Source organism: Peromyscus eremicus, chromosome X (genome assembly GCF_949786415.1).
Source record: "Peromyscus eremicus chromosome X, PerEre_H2_v1, whole genome shotgun sequence".
Lineage (NCBI taxonomy): Eukaryota > Metazoa > Chordata > Mammalia > Rodentia > Cricetidae > Peromyscus > Peromyscus eremicus.
In genome coordinates, this window is record NC_081439.1 from 56,999,618 (window position 1) to 57,023,445 (window position 23,828).

The 23,828-nt window shown below is 48.7% G+C and overlaps 1 protein-coding gene across 3 annotated transcripts; it reads right to left on the reverse strand.

The window, feature by feature from the left end:
• Positions 1-2,569: 2,569 nt before the first annotated feature.
• Cited1 (Cbp/p300 interacting transactivator with Glu/Asp rich carboxy-terminal domain 1) lies at positions 2,570-7,486 on the reverse strand. Of its 3 annotated transcripts, XM_059250192.1 has the most exons (4): positions 6,044-6,134; positions 5,795-5,902; positions 3,825-3,955; positions 2,570-3,295 (listed from the first exon to the last, which is right to left on the reverse strand). In XM_059250192.1, the coding sequence occupies exons 2-4, from the start codon at positions 5,811-5,813 to the stop codon at positions 2,645-2,647; spliced, it is 801 nt and encodes a 266-aa protein (XP_059106175.1). In that variant the 5' UTR covers positions 5,814-5,902; positions 6,044-6,134; the 3' UTR covers positions 2,570-2,644. The 3 variants fall into 3 exon arrangements, with proteins under 3 accessions (XP_059106175.1, XP_059106177.1, XP_059106176.1); XM_059250194.1 differs by lacking the exons at positions 5,795-5,902; positions 6,044-6,134 and adding an exon at positions 7,333-7,486; XM_059250193.1 differs by having other exon boundaries at positions 5,795-6,046.
• Between the last annotated feature and the right edge of the window lie 16,342 nt (positions 7,487-23,828).

Genomic DNA, 23,828 nt, shown 5'->3' on the forward strand with positions numbered 1-23,828 from the left:
CGTCTGTATGTATGTGTATGTATTTTACTGGTTTTCTTTCTTTGGAGAACCTTAATATACGGATGATACCCAGGCTGTTTTCTGCCATCACCTGCTTCCCAGTTGTATTCTTTTTTTGTTTTTTCGAGACAGGGTTTCTCTGTGTAGCTTTGCGCCTTACCTGGAACTCACTTGGTAGCCCAGGCTGGCCTTGAACTCACAGAGATCCGCCTGCCTCTGCCTCCCGAGTGCTGGGATTAAAGGCGTGCGCCACCACCGCCCGGCCCTCCCAGTTGTATTCTTGTCGCCTCTACAATTTTCAGATTTTCAGGTACTGACCCCTTACTCGGGCCTCTCTTCCCACCAACTACTACTGCCCTCCTGGGGCCCCCAAATGCTCAGAGATCAGGGAAACAAGCCAGGGAACAGGCATAGAATCTGGCCAGACTCATGTTTTTCAAATGCTCCAGCAGGGAGGGACCCTGTCTAATACATCTTATCACTGCACCACACTCTGCCCCTGTACCCACATGCTGCTCCTGGGTCACTAGGAGCTGATTTTTAAAATTATTTATGTGGATAGGTGTTTTGCCTGCGTGCATGCCTGGTGCCCGTGGAAGCCAGAAGAGGGTATCAGATCCTGGGACTGGAGCTACAGTTGGTTGTGGGCTGCCATGTTGATACTAGGAATCAAACCTGGGTCTTCTCAAAGAGCTTTTAACCGCTGAGCCATCCTTTCAGACCCTGCTGAGTTATATATTTTTTAAAAAAAAAACAACAGTCGTGCGTGTTGTCGTCCCCCGTCCCCCCGTCCCCCCCTCCCGCTTAGGGATAGATACATCTTCATATTAAGGCCCAAAACAGGGTTGGCAAGGATGCCCCAGGAAGAGATAAACATCTGTTTCTCTGGAGGACCAGAGGCAGTGAGGATTAAGGGAGAGAGTAGGACAAAGGGTTCTTTAACCATATCTGGACTTTCTTTAAAAAAATTTTTTTTTAAAGATAAGGCCTTTCTCTGTAGCCCTGGGTGGCCTGGGACTTGCTATGTATGCCAGGCTGGCCTCAAACTCACAGAGATATGACTGTTTCTGTCCAACCCAAATTTCTATTTCTAAATTGTTACTTTGATTTTTGCAGTGCTGGGGATGGAACCCAGGAACGCATGCATGCTGGGCAAGTGCTCTACCACCAAGCCACATTCCCTAGCCCCTCCTACTTTTTACAAGGTTCTACTAAATACTTACTTATTACTTGTGAGATGCGAAAATAAATAAAGGGACTAGTTCAATACTAGAACATCTTCCCCAAATATCCCAGGTAGATAGAGCTACTTCTTTTTCTGGGATCAAATAACACTGTTTCTTGTGTTCTGGAGAATACAAGATTTATTGCAATGTTTGTGCCCTTCTTTCTTGGAGATGGGAAACACCCTCAAAGGCACAAACTTGATCTAATTCTTGTTCCCGGTGTCTAGCAAAGTGCCTGACCTTGAGCAGGTACTCAGAGAGGGTTGAATTCGATGAGTGCCTTTAGTAGGAGGATTCTTGAATGTGCTCACACGGCACAAGCCTCGTGTTCCTCAAAGGCTAATTCATAATATTCAGTGGCCAAGGAAGAACACCTTCAGGACTCTGAAATGTGGGCAGCAGTTTCCAGCCCTTACATGAGGCTAGGGCTGCATTATGACCCAGGATCTGGGTTAGTGTCCTTACCTTGTCACTTGGCATTCTTTTGAAGTCACCGCCTCAAGAGATCTCTAAAGATTTTGAACTTGTCAAACCTGGGCCTCATTTGTACGTTTTAGGTTGGTGAGGCCTACCTCACACAGGGTAGGCCAAGGAGGTATGAATTAGGGGACACACAGGCTAGCTCAGAGTCTTCTAGGCTTGGAGGGGAAGAACAAGGAGTGGTCTGAGGGGCTTGAAGAAGGCACCTAGAATCGTGTTTTAATGACAATATCTGAATGCTTGCTTATAGAATATTTGGCCTTATCTATCTCATAAAGGCAAAAGGGTAAAGGAATAGCCCTAAATGGGTCAGTTAAATTGGTGACTTAAAAAACTTATACGTATGCGTTTTGCCTTTATATATGTGTACCACGTACGTACAAGCCTGGTGCTGGAGGTCAGAAGAGGCTGTCCGATCCTCTGGAACTGGAATTATGGATGGCTGTGAGCTGCCATGTGGGTGCTGGGAACTGAACCCCAGTCCTCTGCTTTTAACTATCGGAGCATTGATTCAAGCCTCGATTGCTGGCTTTTAGAGTTGGGAGCATATGCCAGGTAGCCAAGGGTGTGCCAATGCCAAGGAAGCCCAGACAGATCTGAAGCAGCGTGTCTTCCTAAACTGCCTGGAGCACCAGCTCCTGTGCCCAGCCTTCAACAGGACAGTGTTTGTGCAGTGTTGGGGAGTTGAAGCTAAGTTCCCGGACTCTGGAGGCGGTAAGGGCAGGGGGTGGCAGCAGCAAGAGTTCTGAGACCACCTGTGCCAGCCCTCCCCACACCCCTCAGACTCTTGCAACCCGGAATTACCAAGGCTATCAGAGTGTACTGCACAACTTTAGACCCCCATGAAGAACACAGCCAGTCAGTTGTCTCTTTGCAAGTTACTTTTATTTACAACAGAATTGGTGGCTTTGTTCCTCAATTTTTAGGGACACTTGGCATCAGCAGCCAGAGGGAAAATCTGCAGTGAAATCAAACTCATTCTGCCCCAGCCACAGCTCGGGAAGCTCATTGGCTCGGTCTAGCCCGAGTTCCACCACCAGAGACATCAGCACCTCCTCATCCACTGGGTCAGAATCAATGATAGCAGGGCTCTGGGCACCAGCAGGAGGAGTGATTGACCCTGGCCCTCCCGCCTGGGCCTGGGCCTGCGCCTGAGCCTGCGCCTGCGCCTGGGCCTGGGCCTGGGCCTGGGCCTGGGCTTGCGCCTGGGCCTGGGCTTGCGCCTGGGCCTGCACCTGGGCCTGGGCCTGTGCCCCAAGGCCCCAGTTTTGCACGGGGCCCGCCTCCCCTGGTTGGCCTGGAGTGGCAGCAGCAGCCGCTGCGGCCCCATGGTACTGGCTGTTAAGCTTCTGCAGCTGCATGCTGGCCATCAGGTGAGGGGCAGGGTGCAGGTTGAAGGGTGGGGGTTTGGTAGAAGGGGTGGCAGTAGGAGAGCCCATTGGAGATGCTGATCCAGAGGAGCTGGTGGGAGCCCCGTTGGCTTTGGCTCCATTTGAGGTGACCCCGGGGTAGTGCAGGATGGCCACTGCTTTGTGGTCTTTCACCGCGAGGTTAGAGTAGGCCAGAGAATTCATCTCCTGGTTGGCATCCTAGAAGACAAGAAGGTTCACCATAGTAGCCCTCCTCCTGGTTTTCTCTTTGGCATTCACTGGATCTGGAATGCTCCTGCATGCCCTGCATTTGGTGCTAATAGTGAGAAGGTGGCAGGAAGAGCCCCTGGACAGTTAGGATCCTAAGTTCAGACCTCAGGTGTAGTCCTGGACAACCCATTATCTGAAGTGGGCCTCCCTCCCCTGCTACTCTCTGTGCCCCCCCTGTGTAAAAAGGGCACCCCTTTGTCCCTCTTCTCAGCCTCACTACAGTCTCTTTGCCACAGTGGTCTTGCTCCAATTCTGCTTCTTTGCTCCCTTCCTGCTGTCTGTCTTTCAGTACCCCTAGTGAGTTCAATTCAACCACTTTTAGACAAAAGCTGTTCTCATTTTTCCCAAAGGCCGCTGTATCTTCTCTTCAAGCACACTGGCTACATGCCACACCGAGGAAGGCCTGGTGCATGACCTTCTCCCCTAAAGCCCACCTTTCCATGCCATCGTATCTCCATCTGTAAGTGGCAAAACTTACCTCCTTCACAGAGGTGCTACCACTACCACCCTTGACGTCAAGTGCAGGCCTTGACATAGTTGGCATTTCAGAGTCTGGGCAGAAGTCAGATAAACTGGTGGGAGTTGATGCCTCCAGCTGGAGCTGTTGGTCTGTAAGTAAAAGAGAAGAAATGATAAACGCGAATGGTTATCTTGACAAAGGAAGCACTAGAAACTTCGAAGTCAGGGTGAATCCATTCAGCTACACAAAGACGCTGATCCGGTTAAACTCAAAACAGAGAGCACCTGAGCAGGAAGCAGAGACAGAGCGGGAACTCTGACCTGGGGCCAGAAGTATGCTCTATTTAGCCAGGGGCTAATGACGACCCCCAATGCCAAGAAAGAACACATGAACATTTACTCATACAGGTTATTTCCAAGTCCAGAGGTAGGGGAGGCACTATTACTGATTCCCAGAGCAGGCATGTCCCTGAGAACACAGCGCACCATGTCAATGGACCACTAACACCCAGGTCTCCAGTGGGACTGGGGAAAAGTGAGAATTCAGAAGGATGGCCTAGAGTCTCTTGGGGCATGCCTACAAGAAGACAGCAGACCAGGGTGTTCTGGAGGCTGTGAGGCAGCAGGAGCACCAGAATAGCTGGAAATAGCTCAGTTCTTCCATGTCTCAAGCCCCTACAAAATAGTCCCTAGATTGGGCTTCCCCAGGACAACTGGCCCAGGGCCCAGAGCCAGGCCACACCCATGTGTGGATGAGAGAAGAGAGAATTCTTCATGGAGGGAAAATCCGATGGTTTTCGGCCTGGAAGCAGCAGCAGCAGCCGTTTGGAGAGCAGCATCTCACAGTCCGTTGCCGTATGCCTCTCCTGACCATAGGCCAAGTCCTCATACCTGAAATCACTCAGAAGGCTTCTAAAGAAATGATTCTCTTGCCCAAGTGCCAACGAGACACGAGAATGAGAGAGAAAAAAAACAAAAACAAACAAAAAACCACCTCAAACTCAGAAAATTAAAAATTCTTATTTTCCTGGAAGCGTATATTTGAAACCCACATATATTCTAGCATTATCGTCTTAAAGAACCCAAGAGTCATTTTCCCAAAGAGGCTAGAATTTGCTGGGACTCTACCCTCCTCGTTACCCCCCGTGGCTGTTAAGAATGTTCTGGCTTCTAAAGGTACCACTACCCTTCCCCTCCCCCACCAAACAACCACCTACTGGGGGAAGAGAAGGAAGCAAAAAAGAGAAAACATGGAGGGGGCACTTGACTGAAGTACAAACAGCGCTCTGAGGTAACCCTAGGATATTTCAGCCATCTGCCTCAAGACAAGGGCGCTACCGCGCGTCGTCCTCAGGAGGGCCAGCCCCGCCACTATTTCAAGTTCCTCATCGCTTCACCTGCGCATCCATCTTCTCTCTCCCGTCCGCCACCCGTACCCGAATGTCCAAAAGAAAACAACAACAACAACAAAAAAACCCCAAAAAACAAAAAAAAACCCAAAGCAACACGAATGGGGGAAGAAAATATGAGTCAAGTAAGTGTGTGTGTTCTGGGGTGGGCTCGCCGGGCAGGCCCTTGTAACACTCCCCTCGAGGCGCGCCAGCCCGCTCGCTCGGCAGCGCGGAGCCCGTCTAAGGGGCGAGCTTATTTCCGGCCCCCCACGGCCCCGGCTTCTATCCCCCGCTCCACCCCTCAGCCCACCTGAGGGCAAAACTTGGCTCGCGAACGCCTGGGAGAGAGCCAGTAAGTGACCACCGCGAAGCCGCGGCGAGCCGCTGCCAAAAGCCGCGCAACAAGTGCCCGCTCGGCGGCTCGCGCCTCCCGCCGCCGCCCGCCCGGCTTCGCCTGGCCGCCCTCCTCCTCAGCCCCGGCCCGCGCTGAAGGAGGGTGAGAAGAAGGGGTGGGGGGTGGGGGGGGAGAGAGAGAAGGGAGCGGCAGGTGGGGGGCCTTGAACCTGTCCCGGGAGCAAAAGTTAAAAATGGCACCAACCGGTACACTCCATCTCCATTGCTACTGAGAAATCTACCAAATCCAAACAGCGCTGCGGCTTGGCTTGCTCGCCCTCCAAGCAGCCCAGTCAGCCTCGCCACCTGAAAACTAAAGGCCCCTTGTTTACCGACAGCTCGCCAGGCCTCCTCGACGCGCCCCGGAGAGAGCCACCGGCGCGGAGGTTGGCCGCACGCAGCCCCGGACACCGGGAGCGAGCAGCCGTGCCTGAAAGCTCGAAGCTTCCGTTACCTCAGGTGCTCGGAAGCCGACTGGCGACGAGGCACGGGGTCTCCGCGTCAGCGCGACTTTGGGGACCCGCAGCGTCTCCGCGCGCGGGGGCGCACTTTGGCGCCAGTGGCAGCGGCTCGCGCGCCTCGCCGACACTTCCGAGCGTCCTCGGAGCGTCCGAAGCTGCCCGCTGCTCCCGGCCCGCGAGCGAACATTCGAGGTTCCGAGAGGTGCAAGAACTTACCCAAGGTCACAGCGCTCAAAGTGGCGCGGCCCCGACTAAGCTGTCCCACCCCAGGTCAGGCGCCCCGCGAGGCAGGGGCTGGGCGCCGCGCCGCCGCCGCCGCCGCCGCTTCCCCTGGAGAGGGGCGTGTGCGCGGGGGCAGGGAGCCGGCTCGGCTGCCTAGGGGAAAGCGAGTTGCCCGCCCAGTGCTCCAACTTCCAGCCCGCAGCTCGGCGGGATCCGGCCCGGAGCCCCTCTCGCTTCCAGCTCCCCCCCCCCAAGGAAACGAGAGCTTTGTGCGGGGGGCCCCCCGAGCGGCCTGATGCAGTCCGGGCTATTGGCAAAGTCGGGGAAGCAGAGCCCCAGAAAGCGCGGGCCCGGGAGAGGAGCTGCTGAGGCTTCCTCCGGACAAGTGGGCGCCGAGTCCCGCCGGCTGCCGTCCCCCGGCCCGGCACCTCCAGCAGCAAACAAGTCCCCCAGCCCCTCGGCCCGCTCGGCCGTCGGCCGTGCCCGCGTCTCCGGCTGCCCCAGCCCAGCGCCCTGCCCGGCGGCCCGGCTTACCTCCGCGAAGCTGCCTGCCCGGGAGACAGGGAAAGCTCGCTGGGGCTGAGGATCGGACGAAGCGGCCGAACCCCCCGTCCCTTGGCAAGCTGGCCCCCGCCGCCGCTCGCTTCCGAGTCCCGCGGCCGCACAGGCACCCGACCCCAAGGCGCTTGGGAAAAGCCTGCACAGCCGCGCCGCGCCGCCGCACCGCACCGTGCAGCGCCGAGCAGCCCCGGCCGGCGCTGGTGCCCGCCCGCAGCTTCGGCGCCGGACTCCGAGGCGGTGGCGTTAGCAGCCACCACGTTTGGGTCTGGGCGCGGGGTCCCGGCTCTCAAGCCCCCATTGCCGCCCGGAGAGCCCTGGCGCACATGCACACGGCAGCAGGCTGGCCTCGGCTAGGAATCCCAGGAAGGACAGACCCTTTTCCCCCCTTTTTTCCCCTTCTCCCCCCAATTTTCACGTCTTTATAACCGGCTTAGGGCATTATTAGCACATGTCCTGGATCGTGGACGAGTTGGTGGCAAAATCTGAACTGGATACTTACGGAGAGCCCGAGAGGGTGCAGAGCCTTCCTCTAGTCTGGTCCTCCTTGCTGGGAGCAGCCCCGCGCCGATAGGCTGTGGGAGGAGCAGCCGGGCGGAGCGAGCCTCCTCACCGCAGCTCAGCAGCGCACTTCTGCAGCTGTGCCGCCGGGAACATTTTATAGAGGCGGCTGGCGTGTGTGGCCCTTTAAAGGCGCTCGAGCTGGTGCAGTCACCGTGGATCTTGTGAAAGCGGAGGGCGGGCTAGGGAACAGAGTCCGTGCGTCCCCCTCCTGTCCCTCAGCCCTGGGGGCACGACACAGCTACCGGGGTGGGGCTGATGGTCCCAGATTATGGTCACTTCTGTCCCAGTGCCCTGGCCCGTATCTATGTTTCTAAAACTGGTGGCAGCCCGAACCCAGGACGTGGGCTCTCCCCACCACCCTGCATGGACTTGCCCAATAAATTCCACTTAGTAATTTCACCGAGGCGAGGGAGAGCTGTTAGTGTCTGTTTTCTGACCTAAATCAAGCGGGTGGCCAGGACGGGCTTCAATGGATAGAGAGGAGAGCTGTTGGCTTAGGGAAAGACCCAGAGGAGGGACTCGCACTCGGGACGGGGTAGGCAAGGCACGGTCTTAGTTTTCTGCAGGGCTTTCTCTGAGCCTGTTTGCCCTCTTCAGGCTACGTCGCCTGGTCGTGGAATGGCTGAGGTTGGAAGGTGCCTTTCCTCCTAAACTCCCTACATTTTGTTCAGGGCCACTTAGAGGGATCATATGGCAGTCGTGGCTTCCCTCAAGGCCCAGGGTTGGTTTCAAGGCTTTCTGTCCTGTGGTCATCCGGGGCAGAAAGAGGCTGGCAGGATGCAACGACGCTGAGAAATGCTGTTTTACTGGACCGTGGGGCTAGGTGCATGCATGCAACTCACATGGCTCACGGAAAAGCCAAGAACAGGCAGCGGGTTCGAAAAGCTTGCCACAGAGTTCGCAGAGATTCCTCTTGCCTTCCCACGATGCCAGGTTATTTTATTATGATTATATAATTATTCACATCTAGCAAGAACAACATTTTGCACTTGGAGCACATCTCTCTTGTGTTGGTACGTTGTCTTACAAATCCTTACTGAAAGAGAGCTGTGGCTTCTCATTTCAAAGCATGTTCCCTGTGGCTGGAAACTCCCACCTCACCCCTTGCAGGAAGGCCACCAAGATTATCCCCCTCTAATCAAGCCCCCCACTCTCATCCTCACCCCCTTCCACCCCTTCATTCAACAAATCAGTTTTTACACTATTTGTAAAACATGGTCTTTTGAAAAAGTACGATGTTAAGGAAACGGGGCCGGGGGGGGGGGGGGAGAGGAGGAGGAATGTTACAAAGACATTTTCCCTGTGTGTGTCTTGTGTCTTAATTGGCTCTGAAGACCTGAAGATCTTTTTTTTCTTCTTCTTCTTCTTTTAGGATCGCAAGTGCCCCGAATTTGCTCTTCTAACAGAGTCGTGTTTGTTGATGAAATGACCAGCGGCTTGCTGACAAAGAGGGGCGCAAATGGAGGGACAGATCTAGGCCCTTCTTTGGCATTTCGAAGAAGCTGGGGTGAGTAGCCTGGATAACTGGGGAAACCCATTACCCCTGTTCGGCTGCTCATTGCTTGCCCCCTCCCACTCTGCTGCAGATCAAACCTGGGCAACAAGCACACTCCACACACCATCGCTACACTTTCTCACTTGGCTCCAAGATTGCGGGCCATGCCTAGTTTCCTTCCGAGAAAAGGAGCCGTCTGTGGGACCCTAAAGCTCTACTGGGGTAGCAGGAGAGTACACCTCCAAAGCCTCTTGGTATTTGCCTGAGGTGAGAAAAGTTTTTGCGAAAGCAGAGGTGGAGAAGGAGCGGACTTAGGTTAGGCTTTTGAATTGCGGTTGCTGATTTGGACCCCTGACCTGCCCCCTCCTCCGCTGTTGGACTCTGGAGCTGGTTTGTAAACTGCAGACGCAGCTGGGCTGCAGGCTCCGGATCCCGGACCTGTGGATCCGCCCTCCATCTATTGGATGGCTCCCAGGCCAATTGTTAGAAAGAGGCATATGTTCATCTCGGCTTCTGGAGTGTCTCCGGAGCAGTTGCTCAACAGCTAGCCCCCTCCCCCATCCGGACCATTGAAGGGCAGAAAAAGGAGCGCCCTCCACCACATTTCTATATGCCCAAGTTCCAGAAAGACCCCCACCCCACCGGTGACTTCCTGTCATCTCCACTGGCCACCTCCCAGGGAGTAGGAGTGAGAAGGGCTTTGAAGCAGAAAAGCCACCCATTTCCTTTTGGGGGAATGGGAGTCGAGGTTAGTGGCAGAGGCTGAGAAGGGGCAAAGAAGACATTTGCATTTCTAGGCAAATACGCCTTGGATCACTGACTTCCCAGCCGGCCCCAGGCTAGCTCAGAGCTCCGCTAAACTCTTTTCTCCAGCTTGGCAACTAGACCCCGAGCTTGTGAAGCAAGAGAGAAGTGATGCTCACCCAGCAATAACCTTCTAAATGCCAGCTGGGAGCCGGACATCGATCCTTCTCTCCCTTGCATCGTCTCATTTAACTCCTAGGACAGCCCTGTGAGGTTGGGTTACCAAAGGTGAAATAGCCTCAGAGAAGTGCCCAAGTTGGCACAGCCAAGAGGAAGGGAGTTTTGATCCTGGCTGGCTGCAGCCTTTACCCTACACCCCTACACCCTGCTGCCTTGGGGGGCAAAAAAGAGATCCAGAGTGCAGGTTCAGGGGTCAGTCGCCTGGATTAAATCCCTGCTCTACCATTTGCTAACAGTGTGGTCTCAGGGTAAGAGACTGTGTTGATGTGTGTGTGCTCAACTTTTCCTATTAAATGGATGTCATAACAAATTTACATAATCTGTAAGGGTTAGGAAGAAAACGTTAGCTCGATTGATGGATGCTGTGTAGGAAAAATGGCTACTATATGCTGGGATTGGTATTGTAAGGTGCCTTCTGATTCTTTTCCTTTGGCCCAGTGCCTGCCTCAGCTCACACTCTTCAGGTTCAACAACACTTGCTGACTGAGTAATTTAAATATCAGACTGAGAGGGGGATGAAAGAGGTCTATAAACTCAGGAAGGAAAAGGAGATGAGAATGCAGATTTGTTTTCAAAACTCCACTCACCGCTGCAAAAGCTGCCTGGACTATATGGCAGGAATAAAAATGGGATCAATGAAAGATAATCACGTTTTACAGGTCAGCTTGTAAATGTGGAAATGGACTCCAAAAATATACTCAATACGTGTATAGAAAACTTTCAAAGTCCAAATTGAAATTTAAAAAATTGTGTGTATGTGTGTGTACTTTGATGATTTCATTTGCACCACATGCATGCAGGAGGCCAGAAGAGGGAGTTGGATGCCCTGGAACTGGAGTTACAGGTGGTTTGTGAGCTGCTATGTGGGTGCTGGGAACTGAACCCAGGACCTCTGCCAGAACAGTAAGTGCTCTTGACTCCTGAGCCGTCTCTTCAGTCCTCCTCTACACGCTTTTATTCCAGTATAGTTAGAAAAACCAGTGTGGGATAACACACACCTGTTACCCCTGGACTCAGGAGGCTGACACAGGATCATTAGTTCCAGGACAGCCTGGGCCACACAGCAAGTTCCAGAACACACACACACACACAAACAAGTACACACACACACACACACACACACACACACACACACACACACACACACATATATATATAACCAGTTCTCCTTCTCCTTCACATACATATACATATATGAAGGAGAATTGCTTATAATAGAAATCAACCATAAAGGTCCATGGCTACGGAGTTTCCCTTGATACCTTAACCACTACCTCCCCAATTCCTGATTTTAAAAACTTTTATTCATGAAAGTGTTGAATAAAAACCCTGGGTACAAAGTTGCATAAATATCATGCCAAGGTGCAGAGGGTCCAAAGGCTCCAAACTATATATGAATATGTGAATAAAACGATGGCCAGAGAAACGCCCCAAAGGCAATGCCAGTAAGGAATACAATTCTGAATGCTTTTTTTCTGTTTTCTCTGTATTGTACAATATATTACTCTTTTTTTACTGTAATGATTTATTTGGTGTGTGTGTGAGAATGTGCGCACTTGTACCCTTGTGTACCTACCACAGTGTATGTGCAGAGGTCAGAAGATAGCTTCACATGTCGTCCTGGAGATGTAACTCAGGTCATCGGGCTCATTTCCTGCTCAATTATCTCATCAACCCAGTGTCATCATCGTCATCATCGTCTTCTTCTTTTTGAGGTATATATATATATATATATATATATATATATATATATATATATATAGGTATATATAGGTATATATATGTATATGTATATATATATACACACACACACACACACATATATATATATATAGTTCTTGTTGGTTTTCAAGACAGGGTCTCTCTTTGTAGTCCTGGCTGTCCTGGAACTCACTTTGTAGACCAGGCTGGCCCCGAACTCACAGAGATCCACCTGCCTTTGTCTCCCAAGTGCTAGTATTAAAGACGTGTGCCACCACACCTAGCTTATTTTTCTTTTAAGTAAATGTACATTTATAGTTAATAAACTCCCTAAAAAGTACAGTTTGCCTTTTTGGAGGCAGAATGTTACTCTGTAGCCTAGGAAGGCCTTGAACTTTCATGTTTGGCTTCAGCCTCTTAAGTACTTTGAACCTAGTTTTGTTGAAATTATATGTACATAGAAAAAATGTTGCGTGCAAATATACCCAAATGTTAATAGTGATTATAATTGAGTAGTGGGATTATGAGTAATATTTTTCTTTTTCTTTTTCAAATTTTTTTGCAGTATGATTACATTGTTTTCTCACAATTAGAATAGATTCATAACTTGAAAAATGCATAATCAGTAGTATTCTACTTGTGGTAAAATTATGAATGCAAATTGAAAAAAATGGGAAGGAAGTATATTGAACTATTAACAGTTTTTATATTAACTGCTAAGGGATTGTGGGTAATTTCTTCTCATTTTTCTGTAATATGGTCTTATTATTTTTATAATTAAAATAAAATGATACCTAAAAATAGCATATACAATATGATCCAATTTTTGCTAAAAATTAATATGTGCATAGAAAAAATAATAGATTATTTTGAAATGTGTTTGTCTCTGTGTGTTGGGGTATGAGTGATTTTTACTCTTTCCTTTTTTTCATTTTCCAAATTTTCTACAGCTATCATTTATTACTTTTAATTATGAAAAATGTAAAAAAAATGTATAAAGCAGTTTAATATTGGAGTACTTATGGGAAAAGGGTGCCTATCTGGGATTTGCTTTAAAATGGTTCAGTGTGGGTCAGAGAAGACTGGATGGGGCTATAGATTAAATGAGAAAATTGTTGAAGATGTGCAATGAGGCTTTCTTGTGATTTTTTTTTGTGAATGCTTGAAATTTTTATAATGAATATTTTTCTTAAAAAGCCTCTTTCACAAAGACTATTTCTTTTAATTTTATGCCAACTGTATGTGATTATCTCCATTTTATGGAAAGCTGTGATTCAAAGAGTTGGACTTATTTTTCCTGGGTCTTCTCACTCCAAGCCCAGCGCTTTTTCCAAATCCCAGGTGCTGTTCCCAGGTGCTGGTTCTGCTTATCTTCTTTTTCTTCATTGTTTTAAAAGTTTTAAAAAGGTTTGCTTATTTTTATTTTGTGAGTGTGGATGTTTTGCCTGCATTTTTGTGTGTGTACCTTGCGAATGATGCCTGGTGCTCACAGAGCCAGAAGAGGGTGGTGGACTCCCTGGCATTGGAGTTTGGGATGGTTGTAAGCTGCCTGGAAGATGCTGGGACCTGAACCTGGGTCTTCTGGAAGACCGGTATGTGCTCTTAACCCCTGAGCCATCTCCAGCCTTTCTTGATTTTTGTTTGTTTGTTTGTTTGTTTTTGTTTTGTGTTTGCAATACTGGGGATCAAATCTAGGGCTTCATGCATACTGTAGCAGTGAACTGAATCCTCAGCTCTGTTTTTCCTTTCTCTCTCTCTTTTTTTTTAGTAATTAAAAATAACATTTTATCTGATTATAAATGTTGTAATTGTTCACTGAACAGGATTTTGAGTGAACAGGAATGTACTGGAGGAAAACATAATGATCAACCCCCAAGCACTGTTGTTAACCCTGTGGTGTTGGTTCTGTGGACTGTCTCAGTATTTTTTACTGCAAAGGTACTGCTTGTGGTAAACCTGTTCTAGTGAGAATAGTTAGCCATTTCTGAGTGCAGCTGCAGCTGTTTACCCATCCCATCTACCCTCATTCTCTCTCCTTGTCCCCTTCAGAGGCTGTAGTCTGGGTCCCTTTTTTTTTTTTTTTGTTTTGTTTTTCGAGACAGGGTTTCTCTGTGTAGCTTTGTGCCTTTCCTGGGACTCACTGGGTAGTCCAGGCTGGCCTCGAACTCACAGAGATCCGCCTGGCTCTGCCTCCTGAGTGCTGGGATTAAAGGCGTGCGCCACCACCGCCCGGCCTGGGTCCCTTTTTAACAATCACCTCCATCCCAAACATGAGGAAATGAAGTCCATTAGCGGAAGTCCAGGTGACTCATCTTCCCTTACCAATCTTGGGACTCTGCCCAGAAGCCATCTTAGGACCCTAGGCATCTGCACCCACTCCAAGTGTGCCTGTGCCTCCATTTCCCCATCTGGAAGATGCTAGTGAGAATGGCAAACCAATAGGCCCCTGCCAGGGAGTGATGAGCTAACGTCTGTAGTGCTTTCCAGCCCCTCTGAGCAAGGTGCTGGAGCTTCCCAAGCCTGGCCTGCGCCTGCTGCTGCCAGCCTAATCGAGTGCCTGGTCTGGCCTGGCCGCTCAATGGAGGGAGCGGCTGCATTCCTCTGACCCCGGCCAGCCCAGCAGGCTTGGACAGGCCTGCTTTTGCTCCTGTATTTAAAAAAACGATGGGGAAGAAAAAATGGAACAATATCAGTTACTAGGAAGAAAGGACCCTGAGAAATAGAAATGTACAGATAACTGGGCACCCCTGGGTGCCCTAGTCAGGCTGTAGATTCTAGTGGTGCTTTCTTATTTACAAAGGGGTGGGGGGATGTTTGGAGAGGGCCAACAGCTGGGCCCAGTTGAAGAGATTCCCTGCTTGAATTCCTGTCATTTATACATAACAGAAAAGATAAAGATAGACAAACAGTTTCAGCCATCAGGGTTCTTTCATCCTTCGGGATGATTCTGCCCACTCTGTTCTTTGAGGATGCTAGTCCAATGTAGGCCCCTCCTCTGTGTTTCCTTCTAACATTCAACCTCCCAAGAACCCTAGGAAACCAACATTATCAACTCTATGTTGTTGACTTACTTATTAATTATTATTATTATTATTATTTATTATTATTATTATTATTATTATTATTATTATTATTTTGCTGTGCCAGAGATGAAACCAGAGCCTTCCACGTGTTACACTACAAAGACCCCATCCCTCACCCCCATTCTGGAGAGAAGGCATTAAGGCTCAGAGAGGTGAAATGAGCCATTGATCACACAGCCAGTGAGTAACAGAGCTGGAATTCACAGCCCGCGCTGACTCACCTTGGAGGTCAAACTCCCTTAGGCTATCAGCTCCTCTGTCATCTGTGTCTCTCTGCTCTCCTTCCTTCTACTAGAATGGATGCTTCTCCACATCCATTTGCAAAATGGCGGACACACGTGGGCAGAAAGTCTAAGTGGTTCCAGTTGAGGGAAGAGCCCAGTTAGGTGCAGTCATAGGATCCCAGTTAGGGCTAGTCATAGCCGTCTCTAGAGACCATGGACAGGGTGGGAGAGGGCTGAAGCCTGGTGGATGGCAAAGAGGATTCTGAAAGAACTATCCTCCGGAGAAAGGTGTAGGGTTCAAAGGAAGGGAGTGGGAGGTGCCAGAGAAGTGAAGAGTCACAGCCAGGCAGCCTGGCCCTGAGCTGTTGGGTTTCTGCAGTGAAGCTGGAGGCCTTGGGAAGGTGTGAGGCTTTGTGGGGGAAGCAAAACTCTGCTTTAAGCATGTTTAGTTTAAGCTGTTGGCAGAACATCCAAGTGGAAATAGCTTGCACACAGCCAGGAATATAGGACTGGAAAGAAAGTGTGAGGTTGTGTCAAAAAGAGCAATCGTCGGGATGACTGGGCCAAACTGTGGAGAACTTTCCCCTGCCTCCCTCTATTGACACAGAAAGGAGCTTTCTCCTGAGGACCCTAGAGACACTGTCTTTACTGCAGCCCCACCTCCTTCCCCCTCTCTGGCCCCTCTAACCTAGCACAATCACAGACACATGCTTCAAATCCCTGAAGGGTAGGTAGCGAGGGGCTCTCAGTCTGTAAATTTCCCCACGCCAACGATTGACAGGGGCCTCATCTCGCTTTTCTGAATACATGCAGGCCTTAGGCGTGCCAGATCCTCCCTGGTTTCTCTTCAGCTTCTGGAACACAAGCCTTTGGGGTCTTGTGTGTTCTCTCTTTTTTGCCACCCGCCATTCTCAGCATAACACTGTATCTCTCAGCTTACTTCTTTCTTTCTTTTTCTTTTCGTTCTTTTTGGTTTTTGGAGACAAGGTTTCTCTGTGTAGCCCTGGCTGTCCTAGAACTCACTCTGTAGACCAGGTTGGCCTCGAACTCACAGAGATCCGCCTGCCTCTGCCTCCCGAGTGCTGGGATTAAAGGCGTGCGCCATCATAGCCCAGCAGCTTACTTCTTTTTTTAAAGGGTGGGGAAATGTTTTTCTATCTCATAGTGGTAGGGTGCGAACTCTGAACCCTGTGTTGTGGGAATGTTCTACCATGAACTACTTCTGAGCCCTAGTTGAAGCCATTTTCTGGCTCCCTGCAACATCAGGCTGATGAAACTTCCTTGTGCTTAAGACCTGAGACAAAATGGCGCTTCCCCTCAGTTTCATCTTTTTCGCCCAGAGCATTTTCCTGCATGTCCCTTCCTCAGGTCTGTGCCTTTTCCTGCTTAGCCTCCCAATTCTGACTTAGTTGAGGCTTCACATTTGGCCTCCTCTGCCAGAGCCTCTGTTGCTGTGGATACGTGTCCCCGGTTGAGATCCTAACCCCTATTGCTGCGCTTGGCCTTTGACTTTGGAGGGTTACGTAGATGTGTGATTCACTTCATGTGCATAACCTGGGGAATTATGAGTATTTCCACTGCTCCCTACTGCCGCAGAGGTTAGTCCCTCTGGGGATCAGCTAGTGAAGCTGGAGGTGAACAGGATCTTAGGGCATGTATCTCAGGAGGTCAGGGTACAGGCTGTGCTGTCACCTAAGCATATAGGGTCACAGGCCTGGTTGCTCAAGGTCCCTTTTGTATTACAGTGTCGCCTCTGGCAAGAGTAGCTAGAATTGTATGCTGGGTCTTCCTGCCTTTGTTCATGTCTCATCCTAGGGCCAAGGGCTTGGTGGGAAGAGCCCAAGCTGAACTGCAGTGCACAACCTCCATGAAGCTGACTTTGAGGCCCAGCAGACTTGAATGTGGATCCCATATGGATTAGATTCCTCGTACCCCCAAGTACATGAGCTCAGGGGAACATTATTCCTGTCGGGTTTGAATTTAACATCAGCGGTAATGTTCACTGAGCACTTACTGGGTGACAGACCCTTACTGTTCATAGTGTCCACCTAGTCTTACAACAGCCTAAGGTGTTGGCTGAAGATCGCTATTATGTTATCCCTGAGTTCCTGACAGAGAAGGGAGGAACAGGTATGGAACATCTTACCAAGGCTGTACATCCTGTGTGTTTGAGGTTAAGGAGTCAAGTCAGGCAGACCAGCCACGGAGTCTCTGCTACTGACCCTGGAGCTTTCTGCCTCCTTAAGAACACTCATTGCCACCTTTCTGCTTAGTTCATAAAGACCTTTCTCACCTGGTACAAGGTCAGTTCTCATTCTTTCTCCTTACTCCATGTTAAGTGATCATTCTCATTATTATCAATCTTATCTTCTAATCGAAGGAAGAAAGCTCAGCTAAATGAAGTGCCTTGTGGAGGACACAGCTAGCAAGTAAGAACACTGAGATTTGAATCCACTTCTTCGGCCTCCATTTCTCTTTTCTCCTCTTCCCCCGTGACAGTTCTTACCTTTCTTCAATCTGCATGTGAAATGATGGCAGAGGGGAGAGTATTTGGGAGAGGAAAGGAACCAGTGGGCAGGGAGCAAGAGAGAATAGTGGAGAACAGGAGCAACATCTATGACGGCATGTGTGAAGATGCCATAATGCAACCCATCATTTTACACAATGAATGTAAACTAGTGAAAAAACAAATAGTAATAAGCTGGGGAGGTGGCTCCGTCTGTAAAGTGCTTGCGGTGTAGGCGCAAAAACCCAAGTTCAGTCCCCAGCACTCATGTGGTAGTACTTAACACCTTTAATCCTAGCACTCGGGAAGCAGAGGCAAGTCAGTCTCTGTGAGTTCGAGGCCTATAATCCCAGCACTCCTAGAATCCCATTGCTAGGGAGGTGGAGACAGGAGGATCCCTGGGACTTGCTGGCCAACAGTCTAGCTAAATCAGTGAGCTCCAGGTTCAGTGAGAGACCCTGTATCCAAAAGTAAGGTGGAGAGAGATTGAGGAAGGTACCTGATGTTGACCGCTGGTCTCCACATGTATGCACATATACATACATCCACATACACACACACACACACACACACACACACACACACACACATATACACAAAACTCCAATATTAGGACAGATGAGGGCTGGGGACTGTGTCCAAATCGCTCTGTGTGACAGAGAAGGAAGCCTCCATTGCACCTGGTTAGTTAGGGGCAAAAAGACAGACGAACAAGAAGTATATTCAGGGGAGAAATCAAAAAACTGAGTGAGAGGAAGAAAAAGCTAATGATGGGGATAGAGGGAGCAGTGGAGAATAGGCATTTGGGAAGAAAACAAGGTAAGGAAAAGAGATCAAATTAGAAAGAAAAAGGCCTAGAGTGAGGTGAAAGCGTAAGTGACCGGCCATCTGGAAGCAGCACAGAGCTTGGTGGTGGGGGTGTGTGTTTGTGAAGCATGGAGCTAGATCGACAGGTGCAAGGGCCCAGCTGCTGCCAGCCAAGAGCTGTCCGGGCCCAGTGCCCAGCCGGAAAGGAGCATGGCTGAGAGAGACTTCTCCAGGGGGATTTTTGGCTGGGGGACCATGGGAGGAAGCTGTCCTCTCTCAGAGCCTGGTGGGGCTTGCCTCTGGCCAGCTCCTAGAGAGAAGGGGCCTTGACCACTCTTTGGACTTGCATTGTCTTCAAGCCTCTCCCAACTGTTGCCTTTGGGGCCTGGAATATGGATGATTCCTTGCTCTCTGGAATATGGATGAGTCCTGGAATGGCCTGAAGGGATTAGTAAATGTCATTTCATGCTACCATTAGCTGGAAAGCTCATAGGGATAGTGGGATAGGTAGAGAGCGGAATGGTTGCCAGAGCCACTGGCTAATCTCCCATTTAGCTCTATGTGTGGCTTATTCTCATAGTGACAGTCTGACCCTGGTTCAAGTCTCTAGGCTTCCTCTTCTAGCTGGGCAAGTGACCAGCTCTCTGGGCCTCAGTTTCCTTAGGTGGAAGGTGAGGAAAAATAAGAATATCTACATCATGAGGCTGTGCCAGGGTTGGATGAGATAATGTCTGTGGCTATAAAGTCTCAAGTGCTGTACACATGTGAGTAATTATTCTCCCCTGACCTCTGTTCCCCGCTGCTTGGGGGATGGAGTCAGCCTTCCAATCTGAGTCCAGTTCCAAGCCTGACTTCACCTCCTTGGCCCTGTTTTCCTCTTGTCACACAGGACTGCATGGGAAGTCAGGCCTACTGACCCACTGCAATGGGCTTAGGGTCGGCCATGATTCAGTTTTTATTCAGGCCACAAATGTGGACTGAACCCCTGCTTCACTCACTAAGACCTCAGAGGGGACCAAGGCACAACCTTGGTCCTCAAAGAATTCCTGATAACTATACTAGGGAGATAGGAGAGCAGATGTGGATGAATGGAGTAGAAGATAGGCAGGTGACATCTGAGCTAAGGCATTGGGGACAGCATAGTCAGAGGCCTTGATGGGAACTAGGAGACTAGTACTGGTGTGGCTTTGTGAGGTTACAGGAACCAGACTTGGATACCACATTAAGAAATCCAGCCTTGATATTGTGGTCATTGAAGGTAATGTGGGCAAATAACCATGGAAGTTGGTACAGTTGGTTACTCAGAAAAGCGTGCTTATTGCCTTGACCTTCTTCCTCCCCCTTATACCCCTAGTGAGTGAGCTCTAGGCTTCCTGGAATGCTTCCAGGCTTCTGCCCTGAGCATGAGCATGTAAGGCTTGTCGCCTCTCTGCTCCCCCCAAATTCAGTAAACAGGCACTTCTGTTCATCCTCCTTTTCAGTCCTAAATCCCACCATCATCATTCTCTCTCTTGCCCAGCATCCACCTGATGAGCACACAGTAGTACAGGCTGTAGTACAGCCCTACAGTAGTATAGGCTGTATTCAAGGGTCTTCTCACCACTTCCACAGCCGCTATCCCAGCCCTTGTGGCTGCCCCTCATCTCCTAATTTATTATTATTATTATTATTATTATTATTATTATTATTATTATTGTTATTATTATTAGTGTTTTGAGACGGTTTCTCTGTGAAGCCCTGACTGTCCTGGAACTTGCTCTGTAGACCAGTCTGGTCTCGAACTCAGAGATCCACCTGCCTCTACCTCCCAAGTGCTAAGATTAAAGGCATATGCTACCACATCCAGCTTTAATTTTTGTGTCTGTCTGTCTGTCTGTCTGTCTGTCTCTCTGTGTGAATGTGGCTTGTACATGCCATGGTGGTATACGTGAGAGTCAGAGGAATTATTTCACTAGGTGGCTTCTAGGGATTGAACTCAGGTCATCAGATTTGCATGGCAAGTGCTTTTGAGGTCGCCCTTCCTTCCTTCCTTCCTTCCTTCCTTCCTTCCTTCCTTCCTTCCTTCCTTCCTTCCTTCCTTCCTTCCTTTCTCTCCAGCTGTGTGTCTCCCCATGTGTCCCATTCTGCTTCTCTCATAGATTAGCTTACAGGTGTTTGCTACCATGGCCATCCTCCTTGATTCTCCTGCTCTTGCCCATTACCTGTTTCACTGCAGTAGTCTACTGGTTCATCTCAGCTCTCCAGCCCTGCCCCATTTCAGTCTGTTCTCCAAACAGTAGACAGAAGACTCCTAGCCTTCATTCAGGCACTTTCACTGGCTCTTCATCCTCCCCAGAGGGGAAGGCAAAGTCTGCATGAGCTGCTTCCTCGTACTTCCCACTTCCTTTCTTCCACTCTCCTCTTTGTTTCCCTTAGCTCTGGGCACACTGGTCCTGCCATTTCATGGATATGATATGGTATGTGTCTTTTATTTTTTATTTTTCTCCCCACTTCACTCCCCCTCAGCCAAACATGGTCTCTCTATGAATCCCAGGCCTGCCTCAACACCTCTGGTGCTGGAATTACAGGTTTGCATCACTCTGTCCAGCTTAAGGCTTTTCTTTCTGTCTTCCTTTCTACCTACCTACCTATCTATCTATCTATCTATCTATCTATCTATCTATCTATCTATTTATCTATCTTTTTTTCTTGAGACAGGATCTCATTAGGCTGTCTCACAGGATATCTCTGGCTGTCCTGGAATTCACTGTGTAGACCAATCTTTACTGAAACTCAAAGAGACCCACCTGCTTCTGCTTCTTGAGTGCTGGGATTAAAGGCAGAAAAGCACACACATATTGTATAATTCCATTTACATAAACTAAAGGCTGGTCTTTTTTTTTCCCCTCAAACAAACAACTTTATCAAAAATACCTGGCTCAACAATGAAAGGCTTTAACAAATCTAGTGCATTCCAGGCATGTAAGCCTAAGCTTCAACAAAATCAAGTTAAGTGAAAAAAAAAAAGTATAACATTCCAGAAGAAATCACTGTGTAGGTAAACATTTAAATATTAATGAGTGATTTATTTACATCTTTAAAAGTGTGTAGTAAATATTTAGAAAGATACATAGGTTAGGCTCAAGGCTGTTCTTAAGGTTTTTTTTCAAGTTTTTTTAAAAATTATTTTTAAAGCGTGTGTGTGTGTGTGTGTGTGTGTGTGTGTGTGTGTGTGTGTGTAAGCAGGCGGGTATGTGTATATGAATGCAGGCGCCCTCTCTTGGGTCCTAGAGCTGGAGTTACAACTATCTTCCCAGCCCCTTAATCTTCCAGTCTTTACGTCATTGCCCGCCTGCTCACATACCTGCAGTTAAGTCTCTGGTCAACACTGACCTCTCTAATAGGCTTTCTTCAGGTTTATTTTCTTTTTGTTTTTTTGAGACATTGTCTCTCATGTAGCCCTGAGTGTCCTGAAATCTTTTTTTTTTTTTTTTAAATAGGATCGTTTAAAAGAGCAGCTCTATCCCTTTGCTCCAGTTTTTGCTCAGAGCATACCTCCCCCAGGTCATATCTTTATCTCCAATCAGAAAGAACCCCCAGCCCGGCATGACTGTGCATTGCCTTTAATCTCAACAGTCTGACGTCAATGCAGGTGGCTTGCTCTGTATTTGAGGCCAGCCTGGTCTACATACCAAGCTCCAAGCCAGTCAAAGGTACACAGTGAGACTCTGTCTCTAAAAGTGTGTATGTGTGTGTCTGTGTCAAGAGGGCAGGGGCAGACAAAAAAAAAAGTGAAAAAGTACGTGGTACTTAGCAGACTTTGAGAATGGCACTTCCCACCCTTGCCAATACACAACTGATTTCTGATTTTGATGGTTTGTTTTCTGCCTGATTTTGCTTACAAACATGCATATAATCCTCACAGCTCAGCACAACCCTCCCCACGAGGTGTTTTTTATCACCACTACCAACAAATGCTAGCCTATGTCTCCTGACACCCAGTGATTCCCAACAGGGCTGCAAAAGGCACTTAGGTGCCTTTTAGGGAAAGCTTTGGAGAACCACCAGAAGCTTCTAGTAACTGTTCTTCCCCTTGAGTCCTCCCAGCATTGACTTAGGTCCCACTATGTGGTGGTCATGGGTACTGAGCCTGAGAAGGTGGGAAAGATCCGCATCGCAGTGGGAGACACTGATAGTTAAATAACCAAAGAAGTGTGGAGATAGTCACAAATTAAGTGAGCTACAAACTCCCCTGTAATTCAAGAAGAGAAAACCCAGAAGAAGGCGGCCCATGAGGATCACTAAAGCAGTAGCTAAACACGCTACTCTGTAAAAGGATTTCTATACCCGAGATTGGGAGAGGGCAGAATCCTGTTAAATTTTCTCTGAACTGTTTTTCAGCCACGCTGTTTATGGAAATACCAGAAACAACTTATGCCTGTGGTTTGGGGAAAACTATTAGCGTTGAGAAGAATGTTGTGGGAGTGGGAGAACTGAGTTGGGGGTTATCGACTAATTATTTTGTTTATTTGGAAGAGTGACAATAAATAAGCCTCCTTTAAAAAAAGACTTACCAACAACCATGTAAAACATGCCCAGTCTCATGACTGAGAAGTGTAAATGCCAACACTTGCTACCTTAACCTCTTAGACCCGTGAAGCCGAAGTGGAGGGAAGGTGTCTAACAAGCCTCCTCCACACAGGGAGACTGCAGTGTGAACTGCGGCCGAGTTTCTGAGAATCCCAACCCATCATCTTTTTGTTTGTTTTTAATGCACGTGCCCTTTGATTCAGCTGCTGCCTTTCGACAGATTTGTCTTGAGAAAGTGACACTGCAAATGAGCAAGGGGATCGATAGGGGCATCTTCACTGCAGTGGGTTTTCTTGAGGTGAAATTCGCAGGACAATCAGCCATTTTATACTGAACAATTTAGTGGCATTTGGCATGTTCACGAAGTTGTGCAACTACCTCTGCTGTCTAGTTCCAAAACATTGTCATTATTCCAAAATAAAACCATTGTCCGTTCAATAGTTGTTCACACTTCAGCCAGGCTCTGGGAAGAGCCAAACTGATGTCTATGGATTTGCTTATTTGCTTATTTAATTGATTATTTAAAGTATATTATTTAACTTATCATTTGTGGTTTATTTTTGAGCCAGGGTCTTACTCTGTAGCCCATGCAACTCTCTTCTTACATACAGGTCCGCTCTACTGGGTCCAGTTTATTCTGAAGAGTTTATATAAATGGAATCATACAATGTGTGTGTGCTTTTCTGTCTGGTTTCTTTCACTGAGCCTGTTTTCAAGTACCTTAGCACGTCTCAAAACTTAATGCTTTTTACGGCGCAATAGTGTTCTGTTGTATGCAGATACCACAATTTTCCATTCACTAGTTTATGGGTGTTTATTTGGTGTTACAATATTTATTTGGTTACCTTTTAACTATTGCCATTTGTTTGGAAGCCTCTTTTTAGTTCTGTAGGGCATGTAGTTAGAAGTGGAGTTGCTGGGAGGTGGGGTAATTCTATGTTTAGTTTCGTGAGGAATCACCAAACTGTTCTCCACAGCAGCTGTGGGATTTGTACATTCCCCCTAGTAATGCACAAGGGCTTCTGGTTCTCCACACACTCAACTCTTGTAATTGTTTCACTTTTG